The sequence below is a fragment of the Chaetura pelagica genome, unplaced genomic scaffold (genome assembly GCF_000747805.2).
Source record: "Chaetura pelagica isolate M959 unplaced genomic scaffold, ChaPel_1.0 scaffold708, whole genome shotgun sequence".
Lineage (NCBI taxonomy): Eukaryota > Metazoa > Chordata > Aves > Apodiformes > Apodidae > Chaetura > Chaetura pelagica.
The window spans coordinates 411,679-435,025 of record NW_009954405.1 but is presented as its reverse complement, the minus strand read 5'-3'; the positions used below and the strand labels follow the sequence as shown (position 1 = coordinate 435,025).

The following is a 23,347-nucleotide window of genomic DNA, read 5'->3' as shown; positions in this document are numbered from 1 at the left end:
GGGCTTCAAGTGCACACTGACGACTCATGTTGAGCTTCTCGTCCACCAGTACTCCCAAGTCCTTGTCTTCAGGGCTTCTCTCAAGCCAGTCACTGCCCAGCCTATATCAGTGCTTGGGATTGCCCCAGCTGAGATGCAAGACCTTGCATTTGGTCTTGTTGACCTTCATGAGGTTGGCATAAGCTCTCCTCTCCAGCCTGTCAAGGTCCCTCTGGATGGCTTCCCTCCCCTCCAGCGTGTCAGCCACCCCACACAGCTTGATGTCATCAGCAAACTTGCTGCAGGTGTCTTCAGATCATAACTGTGATGGAAATTTCTTATTGCTTTTCAGTTTGGCCCCAGAACAAGCTCTACTTCTTTTTTCATTTTTAACATTATTGGTCATGAAAAGAGCCTTTTTATTCTAGTGCTAACTAGTCAAATAAGTTTATTCTATCAAAAAAAACCCCAGAAAACACAAACTGAAAACCATTTTGACCATAATTTCCCCTTCAAAATAATTTATGAAGCAATACCTCTTGGCCTTTTATTTGTATAAATTATACAACAACTATAGTTTTTTTTAGACAATGAGATGAGTCTGTATTTAGTACTTCAATCATCGTTCTCAGGGTTGGAAAAGTCTCTGATACTGATGGTAGGCTCTTGTAAGAAGGTGAAATACTGAGAGGAGAAAAAAAAGAAAATTATTTATCTTTTGCCAAGTTTTATGATTTACCTGAAAGTTAACACATTAGCTTGCATTTCTTTTCCTCCCCTTCTCCAACAAATCTGGGACCTGAACTGAAGCATCTGCTACCCACAGCCACCTCTTGCTTCTCATGACTCCTCAGTATACAGAATGAACATAACGACTACATAAAACAGCCTTCGGAAATGGCAGAAGTTAAAGCAGAATTTTACTTCAAGTCTTCAAGCCTTACTTACCCTACCCACTGTTATTCTTCTACCACAGACAAATTAGCTACTCAAGTTAATTGCCTTCACATAACTACTTCAAGTCCTTTGGGCTGTGGTTCTAGTTACTTTTCTCAGCATCAAGCAAAATCAACTTTAGCGTTTTCTTCACTCTAGCTCATTCCATCACTCATTTGAGCCAGCAACACTACTGGTGGAACTACACTAAGGAGTTGTCCCAGTTAAAAATAAATTTTGGTTTTGTCAAGACTGTTTTTAACGGAAAAGAGTTTCCAGATCTGGCTTGCTGTGGATTCCCACAAATTTCAACAGGACAAATGAGAAGGTCAGAAACACACAGGTAGGGTTGAAATGGCTTAAACTGACTTTGCTCCCAATAAAAGAGTTCCCCTTTGGTAAAGACATGTCTTAAGGAAAAAAGCAAAAAAACCAACACCAAAACAAAACACAACTCAACCACCATGGAGAGAGGATTAAGAAAGAAATTGAGTATATAAATTAGGAGATTTATATTACAAAATTGCAGGAACCATAAATATTTTATATTTCCAAGACAATCAAGTCTCAATATTTGTGCAGACTACTTTTAATAAAAAACACAACTTCTTGCTACACCATAGTTTAAAAATGTCACTCCTTGATAAATGCTGATTTTGACTGCATTTACATTTTTACCCGGAGTCTGACAAAGATGCCCCTGTCTTCTTTATAGCTTTCCTCATTTAGAAATAGATTTTTATAGTCTTGTGAAATTCACCAGGCTGAGAACTGATGTTATATAGTCTAGTGAAGTTAAACACCACTCATCAGTATGAGATACTCAGCACTAACAGCAGCTGCAGAGTTCCTCAGGCTCTCAAGAGTAAGTCAGGTTAGATCAGATTTCAGAAGTTTTGTGATCTAACATCCTGCTCAAAGCAAGGTCAACTGCAAAATCAGAACAGGATGTCAGGGCTTTATCCTGTCAGGTCCTGAAAAATCTCTAGGGAGGGAGACTGCACATCGTCCCTGGGTAGCAGCTCTGCTGCTCGACTACCCTCAGTGTGAAAAGATTATGCTCAGTCTGAACATTGTTTCAACTCATGCACCATTGCCCTTTGTCCTCCCACCAAAAGCTGCCCAGCACCATATTCTCAATACCTGCAGGTACTGCAAAGTTGCTGTTTGGCCAAAGCCTTCTCTTCTCCAGGCTGAACAAGCCCAGCTCACTCCTGATAAGGCCTGTGCTCTAGCCCTGTGACCATCTTGGTGGCTGCCTACTGAATTTGCTCCCATTTAGCATACTCTTTACTGCAGCTGCCCCAAACTAGATGCAGTATTCTACGTGTGGTCTAAAGTGCTGACTATCTCCTAAATCAGATTATCTGAACAGCTTTTTACCCATCTAGCTGTCCATTTGCCCAGACCATAACATACCCTCCTGGTATGAGAGTATTGTGGGAGTCCTTGCTGAAGAAAAATAAACAACAACAACTCTCTTCTTATTCCCAAATCTTGATGTTTTATTGCACAAAGCAATAATATTGGGTCACACAACATTCAGTAAGCTCATGTTGACTGGCCCTAGTCACCTTCTCCTTCACATATCCTGAAATGCTTTCCCAGATGACTCACTTTATGACTTTCCCAGGAATCAAACCGAGTCTGACCAGCCTGTAACTCCCCAGAGTTGTCCTTCTAGAGGATGGATGCAAGATTTCCTTCCTTGCAGTCACCAAGAATGCCCCTGATGTGCACAACCTTTCAGAGCCTATAGATGGCCTTGTAAGGACATCATCCAGTTCTCTCAGCACCCTTTAAGTGTCTTGACCCTGACTTGAAGGATACTAAAACTGATTTTGCCTCTAGCCCAATTTTTAGATTTTGTGGGGAATAACCTCTAAGGTACAAATAAAATGCACCAGATTCACAATATTGTCAAGGAATTAATGTGTTGAGTATTCAAAAATCAATTCATAGGAAAATTTAAAAAGTAATGCAGTTATGCTAAGTGATGTAATTCTGTATATTCAAAATTTCCATCTACCTTGAAAATACTTATCCTCTGAAATAAGAAAGCACTAAAAGATAAGAAATTTATTTTTTATATACATTTTAAAAGAGCCTTTAAGAATGGAGGAAAAAAAGCTAAAATATTTCCCTGCTTTGCTGACTCAATCACCAGATTTACTAATGATAAAAAATTAATAAGAAAAGGCAGATTTGACCACTGGATAAACTGAAGAAAATATTAACCCAAATAATTTTCTCAGAGGTTAATATTCAAATAGCTGAATGCCTAGACTCCTAACTATTCTGTTAGACTAGAAATAAACTACTGTGTTTGTAAATTCAAAACTAGTCTCATCGATTCCTAAATGGTGTTAAAAAAATACACTGAATCATTTACTAAACTCATATCAAAGTCACATTTTTTTAGTATAGGTTTAAATTTTAAATTTCAAGCCTTTCATATTTTGTTTCCTCACCCCTTCATCTGATCAAAAAGATTTACCTTTTTAGATTCATCCAGCTCCTTGCAATTTTGCTAAAAGCTTCAGACCCTGGTGCTGTCATAGCTTCAAAATCAACCAGCTGAAAATGCAACAACAAAAAAATCTTAAGAAATCAGACAAGCTTTAAGTTATCTAATTTCAGGGAGTTAATCGTCAATTAATCTTAACATATACATTTTACTTTTTACTTCCTTTTGTGACAAAACCCCATTATTTCTTTATCTCTTAACAACATGTTTATACGTATCAGCCATTGCCAGAAAATATTGACTGTCTTTAGCCATTTATTACAATGTCGAAATAAAATGGGGATATTTCTCATTTCTACATACTGTATTCTGCAAAATATTGTTTAAAATGATTGGCAGATGAATATTGGACTTTTCAGGCATTCTGTACTGCTTCTTTCCACAGTGGGTTTTCAGACAAGCTTGACTACCCTTAGCCAAGAAATCTGTGCAACTTCATACCTACAGCTAAAAATAAGTTTTCAGCAAAACAATGTTCAGCCAAAAACATTGGTTCACTAGTATTGAAACACTTAAGCAAATAATTATGTCCAAACGTTCTCAGCACTCTTCTCAAAGAAAGCTGAAAAGTGCAGCTCAGCACCCTAGAAATGCTTCAGTTACCAATATGTAACTACTGTGAGACAGAAACTGCTAAAATCTGCCTAACCAGATTTACTGGACATACTATCTCCATCTCACCCACTGTCAGAAGAGCAATGAAACTTCCAAAACTCTCTCAGGCTGCAAGACACCACAGTATGCAGGTAACCCATGTCTAGTAAACAAGTGTGCAACTTCTGTTCGTTCTTACAGCTCCTTCCACACATTTGCAAGCATCACTTCCTCCAAAGCTGACCCAGTCTGTTTTGATACTTGCCTTTCCTTTAGGGATTTTTCCTGATACTTCTTTTCCACTTGCCATTAGTGCTCCCATGATCACTGAATAAGCTATCACACTAAAAGAAAAAAAGAAAAAAAATCAAAGCCAACAAAACAAAGTGGAGTAGAAGTTTTTCCATAATGCTATTTCAGACTAGAAAACAAAGAATCTTAGTATGGTTTCATACAAGGCAAGTAAAATTACAGTGATAGTTACTCTATTTTAGAAGTAAAAACAAGCATAAAACACTTAAAAAGTGAAATCACCATTACTTTCCACCACCGCTGGAATGAAGTTAAGATCCTATGGAGTTTAACTACTGAAGAACACTGTTTCTACAGTAGTCAGAGTTGCAGTTTCAGACTAAGGAGTTCTTAAGACTCCAGAGAGCTGGAAACAAAGCAAACTCCTGTTCTCAAGAAGCTTAGCTGCAGCCCAGAAGAGTTTATGAGCTCTACTGTAAGAGAGCTAGAGTCACTGTAAAACTGTTCAGTTACTCAACGTTTTTTAAAATTTAACTTAATTTTTTAAATTGTAAAATTCAGACATAATTTCTGTTAATTTTTACATTCTTCAAGACAAAGGCAAAGTCTGATTATAAAATGAAGTCTCAGTACTTTAAAAAAATTATTTTCTACTGACCTGTGTTTAATAATAAGCTTTAATATCCTCAGTGCTTTGTGGAACAGAGATTCATAATAGTGTTAGACACAGCCAGATTTGAATTAAACTAGAATTTCAGTTGAACAGATCTGCCACATGGGATTTTATTCTAGGATCTGGTGACCCAAACAATTGCAATAAATTACTAAAGTAATATTTTAGTGTATTTTATTAACATACGTTATCTCAAAGTATATTTCATCTTAAATACACATTTTGGTAAAGCTTCTGGAGTGAACTTAGTGGTGTAAAGTAATTATGGATTAGGAATCCAAGCATTACAACTTAAAAATGACACTTTTCCATCTTTCAGCTGAAGCCTATAAATAGAGACTACTCATCATTCTAAATATACATGCAGCTATGAACAGTTACCATTAGCAATTACAAACTAGCTTTTAAAACAGTACAGTGTCAGTACCCACCATCATAACAGCACAAAAATCAGACTGTGCAGGACACACAGCTCAATCCAGAGCTTTTTCAGCTTTTTTAATTAAAAATGTACAAAGATACTGCAACACGTGGACATTTTACAGCATGCATCCAAGAAAACAGACATGATAAAAGACAATCACTAACCTAGATCCTCTTGAAAGTGGCATTAAATTATAGAAGTAATAAACTAATGACAGGATCAAGTTGCAAACAGCATCTACTTCCTAAGCAAGAGCAAAAAAAAGCAAATTAAATTTAACAGTCAGGTAATACCATTTAAAGGAATACATATTAGGAAGTCTTACAGTACTGTGTTGTGTTTTTTTTTTAAAGAACATTTCAAATGTGAAAATTATCAAATTAATAAGTTGAATTCTGATCAACAGGTGTTTAAACAAATTATTTTGTTACACGTTTAAAATTTAGGTGAAAAACAGTTCATGGTATTAAAAGATGAAAACTGGAAAGAAGAACCTCAAATGTAGTCAGATTCTCAGTGCAACACAAATCAACTCAAACACAATTCTAGTGCTTCTTAAGTCATGTTACTTATCTTCTGTGTAACCACCATGAGCCAAATCCTAAGTAGCACTTCTAAGGATGAAGAAACAGTGAACACAGACCCATGAGAAAAATAAAGAAAATAGGGGCAGGTGGGGTGGGGAGGAACAGAACACACTGTGGTACTGAGACCTTGCCTGGAGTCTCTCTATTACTGCAGCAAAGTGAAGCAAATTTTAAAGTAACAGACAGAATAATGGGAACTTCTTATGTTGTTTGTCAGAATTGGGTTTAAGCAAGCAGTCAATTTTAGGAAGAGCTCTGTGAAAAATTATTATAACACTAAGAAATAGAAGGTATAAAACCATAATACAATGTCATAATGGAATTAATAATTTCCACTAAAACAGCCTTACCCCCAGCTCTGCAGATAGGATTAGAATTTTTCCTTTAGCTGTTAGATCCCTATATAGCGCATCTATTTCTGCGTGATACAGCTGTGTTCTCTCTTCTGTTGTCTGAGTCTCTACTGAAAATAATATGTTTCCCACTCTATCAAGTAGATGAAAAAAACAGGAGGTAAGAACTTTTTTGAACAGTAACTTGATGAATAAATTAATATCCAGGGTAAGTTACAAATGTACTACAGATAAACACCACCTTATTTTGACCTTTGACCTATAACTCTTTTTCCAGTAAATTCTTCACTATGAGGGTCATGAGACACTGGAACAGGCTGCCCAGAGAAGCTGTGGCTACCCCCTCCCTGGAAGTGTTCAAGGCCAGGTTGGATGGGGCTTGGAGCAACCTGGTCTAGTGGGAGGTGTCCCTGCCCATGCACAGGGGTTGGGACTAGATGATCTTCAAAGTCCCTTCCAACTCAAGCCATCCTATGATTCTATAATTTCCTTAAGCAGGACATTATGTAAATTGTCCCTCTCCATTAAAATAAAAAAAAATTAATAAATTAAAAATCACTGAATTAAATATGTTTTGTCAGACTGTAAGTTTGGCTGAAAAGAATATATAAAGACTGCTGTATAATCACAGATGAAATATTTCCATTGAAGAATACCTGACAAGCACTAGTGTTTCACTTAAAGTTCAGGTAATGCATAAGAAATACGAAATATTAAAATATCTTCATGGTCTTGAGATTTTTGTATAGAAGGCAAACTGTAGCTTTCTTAACTTTTAAACTAGTAAAATGGAATTGTTTTGGTATGAAAGCATAGTTACAAACTTTGGATCAAAACAGATTGACTAATACTGAACAAAGTTTGTGCAGAACAAAGTTATAACATTTTACTAACACTAAAATAATTTCCTTAAAACAGTGTGGCCATATATTTAATGCCATTTCACTGTATATAGTTATATGATTTAGAATGCAAAACTAAAAAACTAGAGAAGATATGTTAACACTTTAGAAGAGAAGTCTGGCTTCCATGCCCTTTATTAGAAGCACACAAGTTTTGGGAAAAACTCCAAACTATGGAATTTTAAATTTCATATGCCAAAGCTTTTGCCTAGTAGTAGGATAGAACTTCTGAGCTTCAGATTAATGTTTATTCTTCAGGAAGACAAGGAGCCAGTATCCATAAAGTGACAAATTTGCTATCTAGCCCAAAGAGTGATCTAAAGTCTTCTGATTGTATCCTCATATCTAAATTGGCATTTGCAGACAGAACATCCACAAACATCTAAAAAATAAACATAAAATAAAGAATAAAAGAGAGTTTCCTCCATTCTCAGACCACAGAAATTTCCATTCTATTCACGACTTTTCAGTCCTCATAACAGACAAAGTCCCACAACAAGAAATGTATTTTGACATGGATAAAATCTGAGGGTTTTTAAGATTTTTTCCCCTTTACGCATTTTATAATTCGAGATGAATAACATCTCTCTTCACTTTTGTGCTATATGCTAAAGAATCATCTCAACTGGGCCCATTCCATCAATTAATGTTATCCATATTCCCTTTTTTGTGAAGGAACACAACAGGAATCAGAAGTCCTCAAGTGAAATTTTTTTAGTTCTTTACCAGTTGCCACAAGTGAAAAACAAAAGCCACTTTATGCAAGTAGAAATTACATTTCAGAAGATTAATTGCTAATACTTCATAACTGCTTAATGTACCTAAACCACTGAAAATAGCAAACATACTTATCTCCTGTTATTGTAATTGTGAACCCATCATATTCTTTCCCTTGATCCTTGAGGCTGGGGACTTTTGTGTTCACAGTAAACCCATCTCTTGTTTTACTGTTAAACTGCTTTCAAAAGGAAAAAGAAAAAAGGTACTATTAGAGTGAGCAGACTGCCTAGCTGTTGTTCAGAAACACCTAAAAAACCTGGAGCAGAAATGAAAACAGACAAATTGAGGGAACAGGATAAAGTTACTGTCAGTCACACTTTTTCATTTATCCTTTATTTCCTACTGAATGGAAATCATAAATATTGAATGAGGCATATTGACTTTAAACTTTATATAGCAAACATAAAGCAGCCCTGTTTCTGAAACTTTACAAAACAGTTTGAATTGTACAGAATTCTCCACAAGTTGCATGTTGATAGTAACCTTTTGGAGTAACAATGTAAAAGTAACAGCATTTGAGAGCCTGTTTTATGTTTACACTAAGAGGTAGCTGCATTAAGTCTTAAGTGTAGGTTCCAGAATACAGCTCACAGCAACAAGTTCTTCACTGTGATCCACTTTCAATTAATATTTATCCTCATAAGAATGAAATATCACCAAGTTTAAAAAATTTACAAAGCTACATTATTTAAGTGTAATATTGTAGCCAATGAGTTGTATAAACCAGGCAAAGTGTATTTAAGCAAAGCCAAAAGCCCAGCTTTTGACATACAACATTCCCCAGCTACCTGAATAACCAAACTACATCAATATTAGCAGACATTCATTTTATACAGACACTATTAATGACCATTATGCAAGAATGTTGAATGAATCACTCAGGCAGTTCTTTATTTTAAGATAGAACGTGTGATTTAAGATGTTTTGCCTAAAGAGAATCATCATTTATTTTAAAGAAACAAATCTAAAACTTCTAATAAGAAACAGCATTCCACTTCCATACAATTTGGAATGGGATACCAGAGATTCAAACTAGAACAAAATCTACAGGTTATGAAAACCAGAAAGAATATTTGCTGCCAGTTGAGACATCTATTTTGAATTAAGCCATGTATAGTCCACTGTTTATACATTTACACCATCCTCTTGGAGTAACCTATAATTTTAAGTCCACTAATAGCATTGTCTGGCCTACAATACAACAGCAGCCATATTAGGTGTTCTACAGCTCCCTATTTGCACATTCGTGTGCCAGCAGGGAACATTTAACTGTTTATCCATCCCAACATCTACTACCTCTTCATCACAAATTTTTGTTTAGGTTCAGTTACTATCCATTTGGCTTCACCTTTCTAGGCCAAGAACAAGACAGTAATATAAAAGGGACCTCCAAAATCATGGTAGGTTCTTTGAAGGCACTTATAATAGTAAAAAAAACCAACATTAAAAATTTAGTCCTTGAGCCACATAGCTTCTGTAAAGGTGTCTGTAGCACACAAGTGAGTGATCACTACTAGCATGTACAAATCCAAACCCAGACAGTCAACCAGTAGTAGCAGCAGCTTATCTTTAGAGAACTCTGCTCTATGGCAATTCATCAGTTTTGCTTAGACATTAAATCGCAGCACTGACACATTTGATAAGAAAGCTTTGTTTGTCTCTGTTTAGAATGACTGTTTCTTCCCAAATTTTATTATATTCTAAATTAAATCTTGTCCAACACTTTAAAAATAAATACTTTGTAATAGTGTTTCCCCAAACCTAAACACTTACATGCTGCTCATTCTAGATTAATTTGAGGTAATGGGGGGAGAAGGGGAAGACCTTTTCCTTAAACCCAGCTCAAGTCTTACTATTTTAGTCGAAATAACAGTATAAATCATTTTGCATGTAAACTGACAGTCTTTCAAAGCACAAGAATGTAAGCCAAGATTTCATTTGAGATTAGCCATCAGTCACTAAGAGCAGCTATTCCCCTCTTTCCCCCTGCCAGCCCAACCAGGCACTGACCTGCACTAATGAACCTAAGGAAAAAAGAGCTTTCATGTTCCTCATCTGTCAAGCAGACATCTTCAATTTTTATCTCACACTGTAGAGGCACAATGTGAGCCCAGGTGGACCTGACCACAAACCCTCCCAGTTAAGGCTGGCTTCAGTGAACTATACTCAATATTTTCTTTGTTTGTTCCTATCATTTCTTTACCAATTCAGTTAGGCCAAGCTTTTCAAATATGTATGACGTGTCTGCATATATTAAAAGGGAGTGTCATACCCTATATATGCAGTTTTGAAATAACCTGAGTTAGTGTTTCTAGTTAGTCATTTTAAGCTTATACACTGATTACATTCTGAGGAACTGGCTATCTTCCAGAATACATTTTATCATTTTTATCATATTTTGAAGTTTTTCTTTAATTTACCTTCATTATGGGAAGAAGATCTTCTACTTTATGTACCTTTTCCAAAGCTTCTCGAACCTCTAATAGTCCTTTTGGATTATTAGCACTGGAAAAAATTAAATATGGAAGAGTTGAACACGTCACATTTTTGGAAATCCATCTAGCTTTAATCTAATAAGCTATTTTGGAATAAGTTATTAGAAGTTCTTTATTTTCTAAAACTTAGTGCCTTCCTACTTGGCCACATGCTCTCCTGTTCTTCGAAAAGTAATTTCCTTTTACTTTGGCTCAGCTTCTATTTTTTCAGCTTCAAATGTCAACTTCAGATTTCAGGTTTACCTTATTTATTTGCTGTTGGCCATTCATTAAAACAGTATTTGCATGAGTGAATGTGGGCAGGGTGTTGCTGATGGAGAAAGATGGAAGAAGAATAGTTAAAAATACTTTTCTCAAAATATATGCATCTGTGTATCCTGAAAGGTGCAGACACAGCTGCAGACACAGCTGGACTGTGATGAAGCCTATTGAACTAGTGCTCTAGTATTTATTAATCATTGAAAATCCAGATTTTAAGAACAGAATTATATATAAAAAAAAAATTTAAAAATCACACCACAAATTGTCCTGGTGTAAGGTCAAATGCTGATGGCTCCCTCTGAACAAACTGTCTCCCAATAGAGGATAGAATCCCGTTATTACAGAACTTGTTTATCTTCAGCAACTATCATACATTTTTTAAACTTACATGTTTTCAATGGTTATAAGGATTTTCTGCACTTTAATTTTTTTATATTTAAGTAGCGTAATAAGATTGAGAAATAGAACTCAATAATTAGTAAGAGTTATCAGGCAAAAAAAATAAGTGGAATAATAAAGGTAACAAGAGTTCCTTTGTTTTGAACATTATCTGTTAAAACACTGTTGCCACAAATGAGCCACAGGTGGGGAAGTCATTTTATTAATTAAAAACTGATCAAAGCTTGAAATAAATGCCAACATACATTTTCAGATTACCTTCAGTCACATTCTTTCATTCAAGATTCTACAACTGTCTTCTGTTCCAGGACAAGGTCTACTGACCCATCTATGTAACAGGATGTAAAGATTCTCTGCTCCTCTAAAACTACTTTTCAAAGAGTAGTTTGAATTAAAACTACTGTCCATATATTCTTTTAGCTTTTTTCCTCACTCCTACTATTTAATACATTAATCTCAATATTCAGAAAATAACAGAAGGAAACCCAGCATCTTCTATAAATCATATTTTTAGAAAGAATTGAGACCCACTCATGCCAAAACTGTGGGTACAAATTCAACTCCTTTATTATTTCTAGATATACTGTAATTCATTATGTTTTCTCCTATTAGTTTCAGTTTCTTTACATGGCAATGAATAGGATTTTACATTTTCAAAAGGAAATAAGACAATGAAAAGTTACTAAAAAAAACAGAACTCACTAAAATTAAGAAAATGTCTCTCAGACTTTCTGAAATTATATTATGTAAATTTCAAATCAGTATTACAAGGGGACTGAAGCAAGAGAAAAAAGATACCAGCCATTTACCCATGATAAACAAGGATCCTGTCTTTAATAAAATGGAGAATTTTCTCAAAATATTCCAGGTACCGCATGTTAATGACCTGTCCCCTGCAAAGAAAATAAAAGGTTTTTCTTAAAATCTTCTTCAACCCAATGAAAATAAAAGGTTTTTCTTAAAATCTTCTTCTTCAACCCAACGTTCCAGACCTAAGAACTGCTCACTCCTAATTTTCAACATAAATTCCAGAGTGAACTTGCAAAAGCTCATGTATCATTAGTGTTGGTGTTCTCTGATAAACTACATTTAATGTATATTTCCCCATTCTCAACATGCCCACATCCAGTAAATCTTATCCATATGATAATTACCAATTTGTATCAAGGTATAATCTTTCTTAGGCAGTTGTTTACACTTGCAGATATTGCAGAGCTCTGAGAAAACCCTCAGTCTGCATATTGATTTACTTTGAGAAGCAACACTCTCCATTTTACATATCTACCAAAATACATGCTGATCTGCTCTGAGACACCACATATATCTTTATTTATTCACCTACATCCCTCTGTACTGAAGTAATTTCGCTTTGACTCCTAACAGTTACAAGTAGTAATCGTTTAACAAAACATCAGAAAGGTCTTGTATTTTCCCTTGGACTACTAAGGAAAAGAAAAAACCCAACATTAAAAACTTGGTAGAAACCTGCTCGGATTACAACCATTCTGAGAGGAAAAATTACATACCATTATTGTATTTGTAGGAGTCCTTCCTCTTCTCCCAGTCTACAAAACAAGATTTTATAAAGCAAATGTTATCGCTCTCTGAGGAAGCAAAACCACTGTCAATCACAGGAAGGTGTGTACACTTAGCTTTTTTTCCCTCTCTAAGTGATTTTTGGCAGCTTAATTCCCTGTCTAATGTCTCACTAAACAGTCTTATACTTTAATAGGCCTAGTCTCAGAATAATGGCAAAAACTGTCCTTAAAAACAGAACAGAATTAGAACACAAATACATATCTTCATATAGGACAGGGAGGTAGGGAAAACAGAAGAATGAAGCAAAATCTATATACATAATTTGCTCTTGTTGTACGTCCCATCACTTTCCATCAGTATTAAAAAAATGCCTGTACAACAGGCAGAAACGTGTCAGTATAAGAATTTTCCTTTAGTGGCATTTTAGAAAACAGAACCAAACTAGACCTATCATTTTGTTAGGCCATCTAGATGCAGTAATAGCAAGGAAAGACCTTCGGTGAGTGGTCAGAAGGTATTTGTGTTTTTCCCCCACTCTTTATCCTTTTTAATAAACACTACCGCCAAGAATTCGACTTAAGTATAACATTAATGCTCAACTGATCTGAAATTCATATTTTGTCAATGAAAATAACTTCCGTTTTCTACTTTCAATGAAACTTGGTCGCTTTGATCATTTAAGGCAGAAAGGAGATAAGCTAAAGGTGCACTTGTCTTGAAGAAGGAGTGACAGCTGACACACTTCCATCTTGAGAAAGTTAAAATCTGGAAGCTTATCAAACACTGTGAAGTGCAAGATGTTTCTTATACACCTTTAACAAAAGGTCCAAAAATTAACTCAAAACAAACAAGAGAGTGCTTTCTGACACTCCCCAAACATTTTGCCACTCTGCAAAAGGCAATGTAATTCAGCAGTCATTGAATGCTACTGCCTCCATGCCAAGACTCATTTGACAAGAAATCACTGCACAATAATGGACAAAGAATTCTGAGGAAATAAAAAGGTTAACATATATCTATTCCAAAAACCTTTGTACACCAGAAATTACTGGTGTGCAATTTAGACCAAGTAGAAAGTAGAAACAGCTTAAACTCAGCAAGACTAGATCTGTTACAAATACTAAGAGAACACCCGACTTCTGTTGTTACACTTATTTGACTAAAGAGCTTGTATCTTTGTATAGTTAATAACCAGGAAGGCTGTCATTTGTCAGCCTAAAAAAAAAAATAAAATCAACTGTTACACCTCATTTTCAGGTAGCCATGCTATAGAAATAATTCAGCCTTAGTCATACAGTTATAACTTTCAAATTGTAAGCCAAATAGAAAGCAACATACATCTTCCTTAAAAATGGCCAAGTGATCTCAACTACCAATAAAAATGTGTTAGCTCTGTACCCTATTAATATTTTCAATCAGGAGCCATTTTACAGCTGAATAATGCAAGAAGGGGAATATACAGATTTGTATAATCCATTAAGAGCAAAATGCCATTTAGAAACCATAATGGACTTGAAAAGGCTTCAAAAGTAAAATAAATTTAAAAAACATATTACCATTTAATATAATAACTTATTTAATCCCTCAACCTCACATGAAATCATTGGGAGGGAATCCAAAAGCAGAAACAAATCACTATAGAAAGCTGACCAATGAAAGCAGCTATTATTTATGACGTAGAATGATCAAACAAGTATGTATTTCCAGAATCAAATAGGATGCAATCATCATGCAGTACTAAAGTATGTTTAATCACTAAGACAGAAGTATTTAGGCTGCTTCAAATCTATTGTTTCTTCCAAAAAGTTGCCAAATCAATAATTTTTAGAGAACTACTACCTATCAATCAAAAAAATGGGATCAAAATGCTGATGAGATCCATGAAAGTCAAGGCTGAGGCAAAACCAAATGGTTAGAATTAGATTCACTGTGGTCCTACCACTCCGAAAGCCCACAAAGCTTATTCTAGTTTCTATTTTCCATGAAATCACCAAAACAGCTGGTACAGTAAATAATTAATTTTGCTAGCATTGTCTAATGAGAGGAGAACAAGTAAAGTACTTTGGGCAGTGAAAAACAGAGCTGCTGACACAGAAATCCTATACAGGGAAACATTTCCCCAGATTAAATGTTCAATGACATTTTCAGCATGATGATCCAGTGCGTTACATGAATACCCTTCTGCCAGTGCTCGTCACCTAGAAATTAAGCTTTTACTCTCCCATTTAAAATAAAACCAGAAAGAAACAGATGAAGTATAGAATGCTTCCTTGTCTCAAAGTACAGATGGTTGTGTTTTCTGCTGCATCATATGCGTAAGGAAGAGAGAAATGCAGCAACAGCAGAAATGGACAAGTAATACTTGGCTTGAGTGAAGACAGGAGCCTGAGCATAAGACTGTTCAAGAATAAACACACCTTGCAAGGCAACTACTGATTTGCACTGGAGTTTAACCCTGCATTGTAACCACTCCCTAAAGCAAGGTGGAGGCTGCTAGGGTCCACCCTGTAGAGTGGAAGCAAAAGCATGGAACAATTCTCATTATCCTCTGTACATGAACATTATAATACTGCTGCTTTTTTCCACCTGAAATAATTCTTGAGAAGGCTTTGCTTCTCTTATCCTCATTTTTCCATACAGCTTCTCAAAAAAGAAAGAAATAGATATAAAGGCAGAATGACAGATCAAAGATTCAGTATATCCCATGGTGGGGGGGAAATAGATGAAACCTGGCTACATATTTGCTTACACAAACACACTCTGCTCCTGTGATTGACAGTGATGTTGCCACAGTGAGTCTCTCACCTCTACCACCTCATGGGAGGTCGCACTGTCATTGACTACAACACTGTGTCTTGCAGCATGGGAGAAGATGGAACGTACAACAGTGGTTCTGTTTTTTAAAATTTTACCTTTGTTTGAAAGTGCAACTGTTACTTTTCACTGGTTACTTATTTTGTAATTTTTGCTTTACTTAGGACTGCTTGCTTTGAAAACAACTAAAAGAACTACAGTTTTCCTCTCTATTGTAAATTGGTATTAAAGCTAAACAACCAACATTTTTCATTACTGCTGCCACTATTTCTGAGAAGCAGCATTTGAAAAAATTACAACTGTGATGGTCATCACTTGTACATTTAAGGTGATTTTGAAATTAAAAACAGCACATTAAAAATGCATCATTTGGATCCTAGTTAAGATTTTACTATAACTCAGGTGTACACTTGATATTCTGGAAAACGTCATGAGGGAAGATGTCAGGTGCACAAAACCCAAATGTTCCGTTAGGAAATATAAAATACATATTAAAGCAAAACAATAAACACATAAACATTCAATACTGTAATAGGTTGTTTCATGAACAGCCAGTAAATTCTGGTGCAACCGCTTAGGTATTGGGGAAGGTTGTTTGGAAAAACTCTCATACCTGATTAAGTTTATGTGATTATTGAAACCTCTGCTAAGGCTTCGGGCAGGCATCTGGTCCAACCAAAGTACAGGCTGGTCAGGGTCAGCTATCCTACAAAGACAAAGGACATTCATATAGGCACACATTTCACCCCATGTAGCTTTTTAATTAAGCTTTGTTCAAACACCAGTAATTTTAGGCAAAAGCCAGAATTCAGAGATCACCAAAAAAAAGCCCTTTATTGAAATGCCCATACAATTTTCATAAGAAAAAAAAAAGTTGCAAGCACTTTATGTTGCTGCAGTTTGGAACTGTTAGTTTTTGATAGCCTAAGCTGCAATTTATCCTACTCACAGCTTTGCCTCAGCCAGAAAATGCTATTCCAAACTCTTTTTTTAACAAAAAGAAGCAACATTGAGTATTTTCAGAAGTGCACTCACTGTACCTAAATCACTCTTATCTTTCATCAGAATACTTTCCAGTTACAGAGTGGTAGTAAGTGCTCATTTTCTCCTCCATGACTTCAGCCTCTTGGTTAATAGAAGCATGCATCATTACTACAACCATCACAAGGCTTGCTCTCTCTCTCTTTTACCATTACCTTCGCCACTTCACAGCAATATCAAACATATCTCTCCATTGCATCAGTCTAGTTTTCCCATTCATCCGAACTTTGGAGTTAGCCCAAGTCCTCTGCACAGCTTGCATTACTTCTAGCGTGGCCAACCCCATTGCTGGGCGTGCAGGGAGGAGGAGAGAGGGACAAACAACAGAAAACCCATTAGAGCCAAACACTCATTTTTGTACAGGTAGGAAAACTGAAGTAGGGAAGTGAATGTATTTACAGGAAAAGAATTGATGACATCAATAAAAGCCAGGAGATCATAATTTCCAGTTCCAAATTAGGTCAAGAAATTGCTGACATAATGATTATTTTAAACTTTTTATCTAATTTGAAAGGAACAGAGCAATAAAACTCATTTGCAGATGGCAAAGGTATAGTGTTAAATTACCAACACTTTTTTTCCCAACTCAAATTTACAGAACATTTTCAGCATACCTCTATGTATTCTTTTATTTGGAAGAAATCCCGGTGTCTCATACTGCATCATGGAACCCAGATGATCAGCTACACATATGAGTTCTTGCACATCAGGCTTATAGCTTTCAAAATTCTGAAATAACACATCTCTTACAGAGGAGAAAAACATGTATCAGACATAACTTGGCAACAAAAGTCCTGAAAGTTGTAAAATAGATTTGTCTGACAATCAACGTCACTTTCTTAAGAAATACTTAAAAGCAATATAAAGAACATTCAAAGAACCTCCCACCCCACTGAAGATACACAGTACATGGCAGCCACACTCCATATCTCAAATTAAATTCTGGTATCAGTGAACCCAATGGCAGAAATTACTACTGTGACAGCCACCATTTCACTTTCAGACTTGCTCATAATAAGTGATACTAAATAAATTTCACAGATCCTTAGATGTTACATTGTTTCATTATCTTTCATGTTACACTGACCCTGAGGAACACTTAAGTATGAAAAGAATATGTATATAAACTGAAAGCCTTAATCCATAACTTCTTTAATTCTATAAAAGCTTCTTGTGCTAAAAATAAAAGGTGGATTCTACTCTATGCACACAAAAGCACACTTTTAACTTCGCAAATTTTTACACAGATAAAAGTGAATACATGACAATACAGCTAGAAATTAGTTTACAGCATGAGAAATAGGCTGAAGCCTATTCTAATAAACTGCCCTGCTCTGTTGACTGAAATCACCCTCCTCCTAAAATACTGGTTACCTAAATTACTCCAGACAGTATTTTTTTTTTCCAGTGAAACACAGCTGCCATTAAAAATCTATTAAGTATCTAGGAAATCACACCTGTAACAAAATAAAAACTTAACACGCACAAGAAACTGTAATAAGGGTGCTATATAATCCTAACACTGACCATCTCAAACTCTTTAACATCATTTACAAGAAAAAATTAAATACAATAGTTAATCAGTAAGGCCATAGAACACAAAATGTTATGTGAATATTGTTAATTATGTAATGACAAAAGTAAAGTAAATAACCCTAAGTTTCATTCTTCCTCTTTCATGAGCTAAACCAACTCCAATCCCTATGATTTTGAAAAGGATTTGCACTCTCAGTGGAATCCCACTTTGATATAGCATTAAACATTTGTGCTGTTAAAATGCCTTGGAACAGCACTTTTAAAAGTCAAACTGAAAAAACCATTTGGAATAAGCTTTAAAAAAACCGATAAATTACTCACTTTATATGTGGTTGTAACCCTGGCTGTTCTTCATAATTTTCTATAAGAAAAGGAAGATTTTTTGCCCAGTGGTCCTTGAAATTTCCAGGAAGATCTATATCAATATTATACTCTGTAAGAGGGGTATCCAAATGTGCATGCAAGTATCTAGAATACTCTGGTGGGAAGAAATAAAATTAAACTCTGTTTGCATAATCAACGTACTTACGTAATTACATCAAAATAAAAATCAGATTATACATTTGTCAGTTATCCAACACAACTTTAATAAGTTATTACTCTTAGACAACTTAATTTTGTTATATCTATCTTGGAAATTAACTAATAAGTCTATTTCAACTAAGTATCATACTTTATCATTATACAAAAATGTATCTTTCATTTGTGGTCCCAGTTTTTAATTCTATGAACAGTAAGAATAAGTGTACACCTTTTTTAAAGACATACTCATGCTCATGAGAATGTGTGATGAATTCTTTAAAATGGCCATAACTATATGTCTGCTTGCACTTTTAGGGTTCTCAAAGGATTTAAGAAAATTTTAAAAACAAACAAACAAAACAATTCCAACTTACCTCGGAGGTATTTCACTTTGAGATATTCTGGGCTGGCCTTCTGACCAGGTAGTGGATCATTTAACATAACCTTAGTTTGAGCTTTTATGCCTTCATAAAACTGTCCCATTGCAACATGGCTCAGACCTTTCATGTACTGGCATACTTCATTGTATGGTTCTAGCTGTAGACATCTCTAGTAAATTAAAGGAACAGAACATCCATCAATCAAGAGGAAGAATGAGTATCTTCAAATAAACTTAACCGGTTAGGTCAGAAGACCACATGAAGAAGTTTTACAGATTATTAAGATCATTTATCTCTAAAATTATGCTGAACACAAATTGCTAGCAAATGTACAAAATAAAGATTTTCAACTTCATTAAAGGGAAAAAAAAAAAATCGAACTGCCAGTGCAAACATGCTTTTCAAATAAACTTAACTGGTTAGGAAAAAAGATCACTTGAAGAAGTTTTACAGATATGCTGAACACAAATTGCTAGCAAATGTACAAAATAAAGATTTTCAACTTCATTAAAGGGAAAAAAAAAAAATGGAACTGCCAGTGCAAACATGCTTTTGATCACAGTTTAATTGTTACAAAAATAGATTGTTTGCTCTAATGGCATTAGCGCTACAGAAATGTCAACTTCAGTTGAATGAAATTAGACAAAATACACTGCTGGCAATATTAGAAATAAGTAATTTTTGGCTAGCTCAACATAAACATATAGTGCCATTTCTTCCATCCATTATCTTCTCTATTTCATGCATTAGTACACTTCATTATGTTAGTCAACTATTTACTATAGGTTAACACATGGCAAATTTGTATTTATAATTTAAAAATTAATGCCCTGACTCTTCTAGCAATTACAGGCATTTAGAAGAGCATCTCCATCATAAAAACTGAAGTATCTTTTCAAATACATCAGCGTTTACAAGTTGTGTTAGAGAAGGTGAATAGGTAATAACACATGAAATGCCCTCCCTGGGATAAACAGATAGGAATTCAGAAAGGGATTGGATGGTTCCACATCTTATTTCACTCTTTTTTTTAAGGATATGGACATATGATTAACATATGCCTTTATTTTCTGCCTACAAACTGAGGCCATCAATTAATGCTAATGGAGAGAAGCAGGATTTTGTTTACCTATGGAAATATGCATTTTTACAAGCTCAATGAATCACAACATATTCAGAGCTTCTCAAAACAAAGAAAAGATCTCAGAAAAAAAATGATAAATATTGGAACTTTGTATGCCTATTTTAAGCTTAAAGTTACAAAAAAACCTGTAAATTCCATCTTCCATCAGCTATGCAAAAATCTTTAGGTTTCAACTCAAACTAACAATTTTGGCAAGAACACTATGATCAGTTTAAAAAAAACCAAACAAAACAAACTCAAAACATTCTAACTTGACTTTAGAAATCCATAAACCAGAGGAAGTATCTTAGTTATAGCAGTATTATATGGTTAATTAAAAACTGAAAGGTTTAATACATCTTCTAAGACAGAGTTCACAAAACAAAAGTTTAGATCAAATGCACAGAGACATTCAGAACAAAAAAAACTGACATTTGTTCATTTTATTGCACTTGTTGAATACTAGTCCTTGTTAAAGCATTTTGTACTTACGTAGGGCCTGCTCACCTTAAAATTCTTTAGTGCTTCGTCTAGGCTACCATGATGATACAGCATCATTCCCTTGAGCTGTAATGTCTGAACATGATTTTGATTTAACAGTAAAGCCTTCTGGAAGCTCTCTGTAGCAGCATCGAAGTTGCCAAGTTCTCTAGACAATTCCATAAAGCAGAAAGCGAAGAATATAGAAGGCAACAGTGACAATAAAATTACTTACTAAAAGTTGTTTTAATGTGTCCAAAGAGAACATCATTAAAGAGTTACACAGTACGAATGGAAAACTTCTTTGAAAAGTAATTCTGCAACTGTTCTTCAATGGTATTAAGAGAAGAGCTGCAGTCCCAGAAATATCTTCTCCGACATACAACTCCACAAGACCACAAATCTTCATAATTCTCAGTGGACAGAAACCATACACACACACACCCCTATGATATTTCTTCAGAAATTAAAAGAAAGCTGCCACAAAAAGCATTCTTGGAAAACATCATCTATAACAGGTCTTTTCACCTTCTAAATATAAACACTTAAAAAAAAAAAGATACTTAGATACTTAAGAAGAAAGTATATGGTGTTTACAAGATGAAACTAACTGAAAACATACTGACTGGAATTACTCCATGTGCAGGACAGCTTTTAGTAAAAATAGCCACAGAGAAAGTATAATAAAAAATTTGAGTCTGGGAGATTCAAAGAGCTACTGGAGACTGAATTAAAAATGCAGAGCAAGCCTAAAAATTATATATATTGAACATAGCCTAACGTAGCCTTACAGGAGCTAATAAATACACTTAGGATTCTGCAGTGCCTTGTAACAAACACATAAAACTTGAAAGTGTATTTTAAAGAACACAATCAGATAAAAAGCTGACTTGAAAACTATTTCTGAATGCAATTACCTGTAGGCTTGTCCCAGACTTTTATAGGCATCTATAAAGTCCGCTTTCTGCTTCAGAGCTTCTTTGAATGATTCAATGGCTTCCTACAAGACACCAACAGAAAACGTTTTCACTTGCTGTATATATTTCGTTTTAGCATCCTCAGTAGTTACTAGCCATGGATTTAGTGTTATTCACCAAAACCTTTGGAATGAACAAGGCATGAATTTATTTTTAAAAAAAATCTATAGAATAATAAACATTATGTAACAAATGAAATACTTCAACATTCTTTATGGCAACAACAGATTTGGCAGGAACTCCTTTGTCTAATATGCTATGGGAGTGAACAATTCTTTCAGCATTTCATAGATTAAAATCTCCTGAGTCTGCTTTCAAAATTCAGTCTGGTCCCAAGAAAAAGCAGCTTCTCCTTAGTCTTCGTCATTCATAATACACCTCTTAACCTTTACAGTTGAAAAGACTCCTTCAGATCTGTACTCTGCCTTCCATTGTTTCACAGCATTCTGTGTTAGTTGCAGTTAGCAAACACCCTCCTGAGGGGTTACAGAGTAAGTGATCATCTTCACACTGCAGGACACACTGCTGCTGTGAGGAATACAATGTAATAAAAATAAGATAGATACTAGTAATTATATGCATATGCTCAAACAGATCTTCCTCTTCAAAGGATTTGACTAAGAACTCAAGTTTTTTAACTGGACTGTCTATATAAATTGGCAAACACAGTATTGAGACTTAGAATTTAGGATAGAATAATCAACTACTACACATTATGAAGAAATGCCTGAAAAGTATCTTGAAGTCTATAGGGCAAGAAATCAAACCCATCATTAGTATCTTCAGTCAATTTAGAGATATTTACTTAGAAAACTCTTAAATATATTCTAAGCACTACAACATGCACAAATATATCTACTGAAAAAATATAAAATAATCACCTACCATTACTGATAGCCTCAGGCTCTCAAGATAATTTTTAAATCCAAGAAGATTATTCTCAAAAACAAACACTGTCACCCTGATCCCAAGCCTAGTAAAACCTAAGAGATTATGTTTATAGCATTCCTTTAAGAGGCAGTCTGAACCTGACTAGAAGCTAAGGTATATCCAGGGATGAAAAGTCACTCTGTCACAATCTCTCGTAACTTGAATATTAGAGAGGGAAGACACTTCCTCTGAGAATGAAATTGGGAGGAATGAGGTGGTGGTGCAGAAATTTGGTTTTGCAAATTGAGACATTATTTATCCTTGCCAGTTTTACTTCCACCATCAGTTTCTGAGCTTTCTGCTGCCTACACCAAAAATCAGAAACTAAATCAGATTATTATTTGCAAGTAACTCCTCTGAGTGCAGTATGACACACACAATAAGTTAAATGACAGCCTGAATTTCTCCCTGCATACATCGAGAGTGAGGAAAAAAATTCCAGCCTGGTACTAAGAAAATGGAGAAGTAGCCTGTTTGCTAAAAACAAAACCCCAAAAAAATCCCAACCAAACCAAACCAAAAACTAAGCCGAAACTCAGGAGTTCTGGGTTGTGTCCAGGTTGTCATGTTTTCTGCATACAACCCTTAACAAATCCCAAACCGTCAGAATTTAAATAAAAACTTCTACAGTGTTGGAATTTAGGAATCACACTGTTCCATCCCCACTTCAAACTGAAGATTTCAGACACCTTGCCCAATTACTCTCCCTGCAGAAAAACTGCAGTAGTATCTCTAAATACTACACAAGCAAGAAACAGGTGCAATACTACTACATGTAAAACTCATGGAGGTTTTGAGTCAGAAAATGGTAAAACGTTAAAAGTAGTACAGGAAGACCTTCTT

General features: G+C 35.1%; 1 protein-coding gene across 1 annotated transcript in view; it reads right to left on the bottom strand.

Annotated features, from left to right (window-relative positions):
* Window positions 1-518: 518 nt before the first annotated feature.
* Window positions 519-23,347, bottom strand: part of TTC13 (tetratricopeptide repeat domain 13) — a 34,442-nt gene continuing 11,613 nt past the window's right edge. Inside the window, exons 9-23 of the mRNA XM_010004237.1 lie at window positions 21,515-21,597; window positions 20,625-20,766; window positions 18,989-19,163; window positions 18,414-18,570; window positions 17,171-17,301; window positions 16,712-16,844; window positions 16,129-16,221; window positions 11,972-12,055; window positions 10,428-10,512; window positions 8,076-8,185; window positions 6,323-6,458; window positions 5,550-5,629; window positions 4,302-4,380; window positions 3,413-3,492; window positions 519-663 (exon numbers count right to left, since the gene is read on the bottom strand). Of these exons, the coding sequence (XP_010002539.1) occupies window positions 540-663; window positions 3,413-3,492; window positions 4,302-4,380; window positions 5,550-5,629; window positions 6,323-6,458; window positions 8,076-8,185; window positions 10,428-10,512; window positions 11,972-12,055; window positions 16,129-16,221; window positions 16,712-16,844; window positions 17,171-17,301; window positions 18,414-18,570; window positions 18,989-19,163; window positions 20,625-20,766; window positions 21,515-21,597 (1,692 nt within the window). The 3' untranslated portion in view covers window positions 519-539. The remainder of the gene's footprint in view (window positions 664-3,412; window positions 3,493-4,301; window positions 4,381-5,549; window positions 5,630-6,322; window positions 6,459-8,075; window positions 8,186-10,427; window positions 10,513-11,971; window positions 12,056-16,128; window positions 16,222-16,711; window positions 16,845-17,170; window positions 17,302-18,413; window positions 18,571-18,988; window positions 19,164-20,624; window positions 20,767-21,514; window positions 21,598-23,347) is intronic.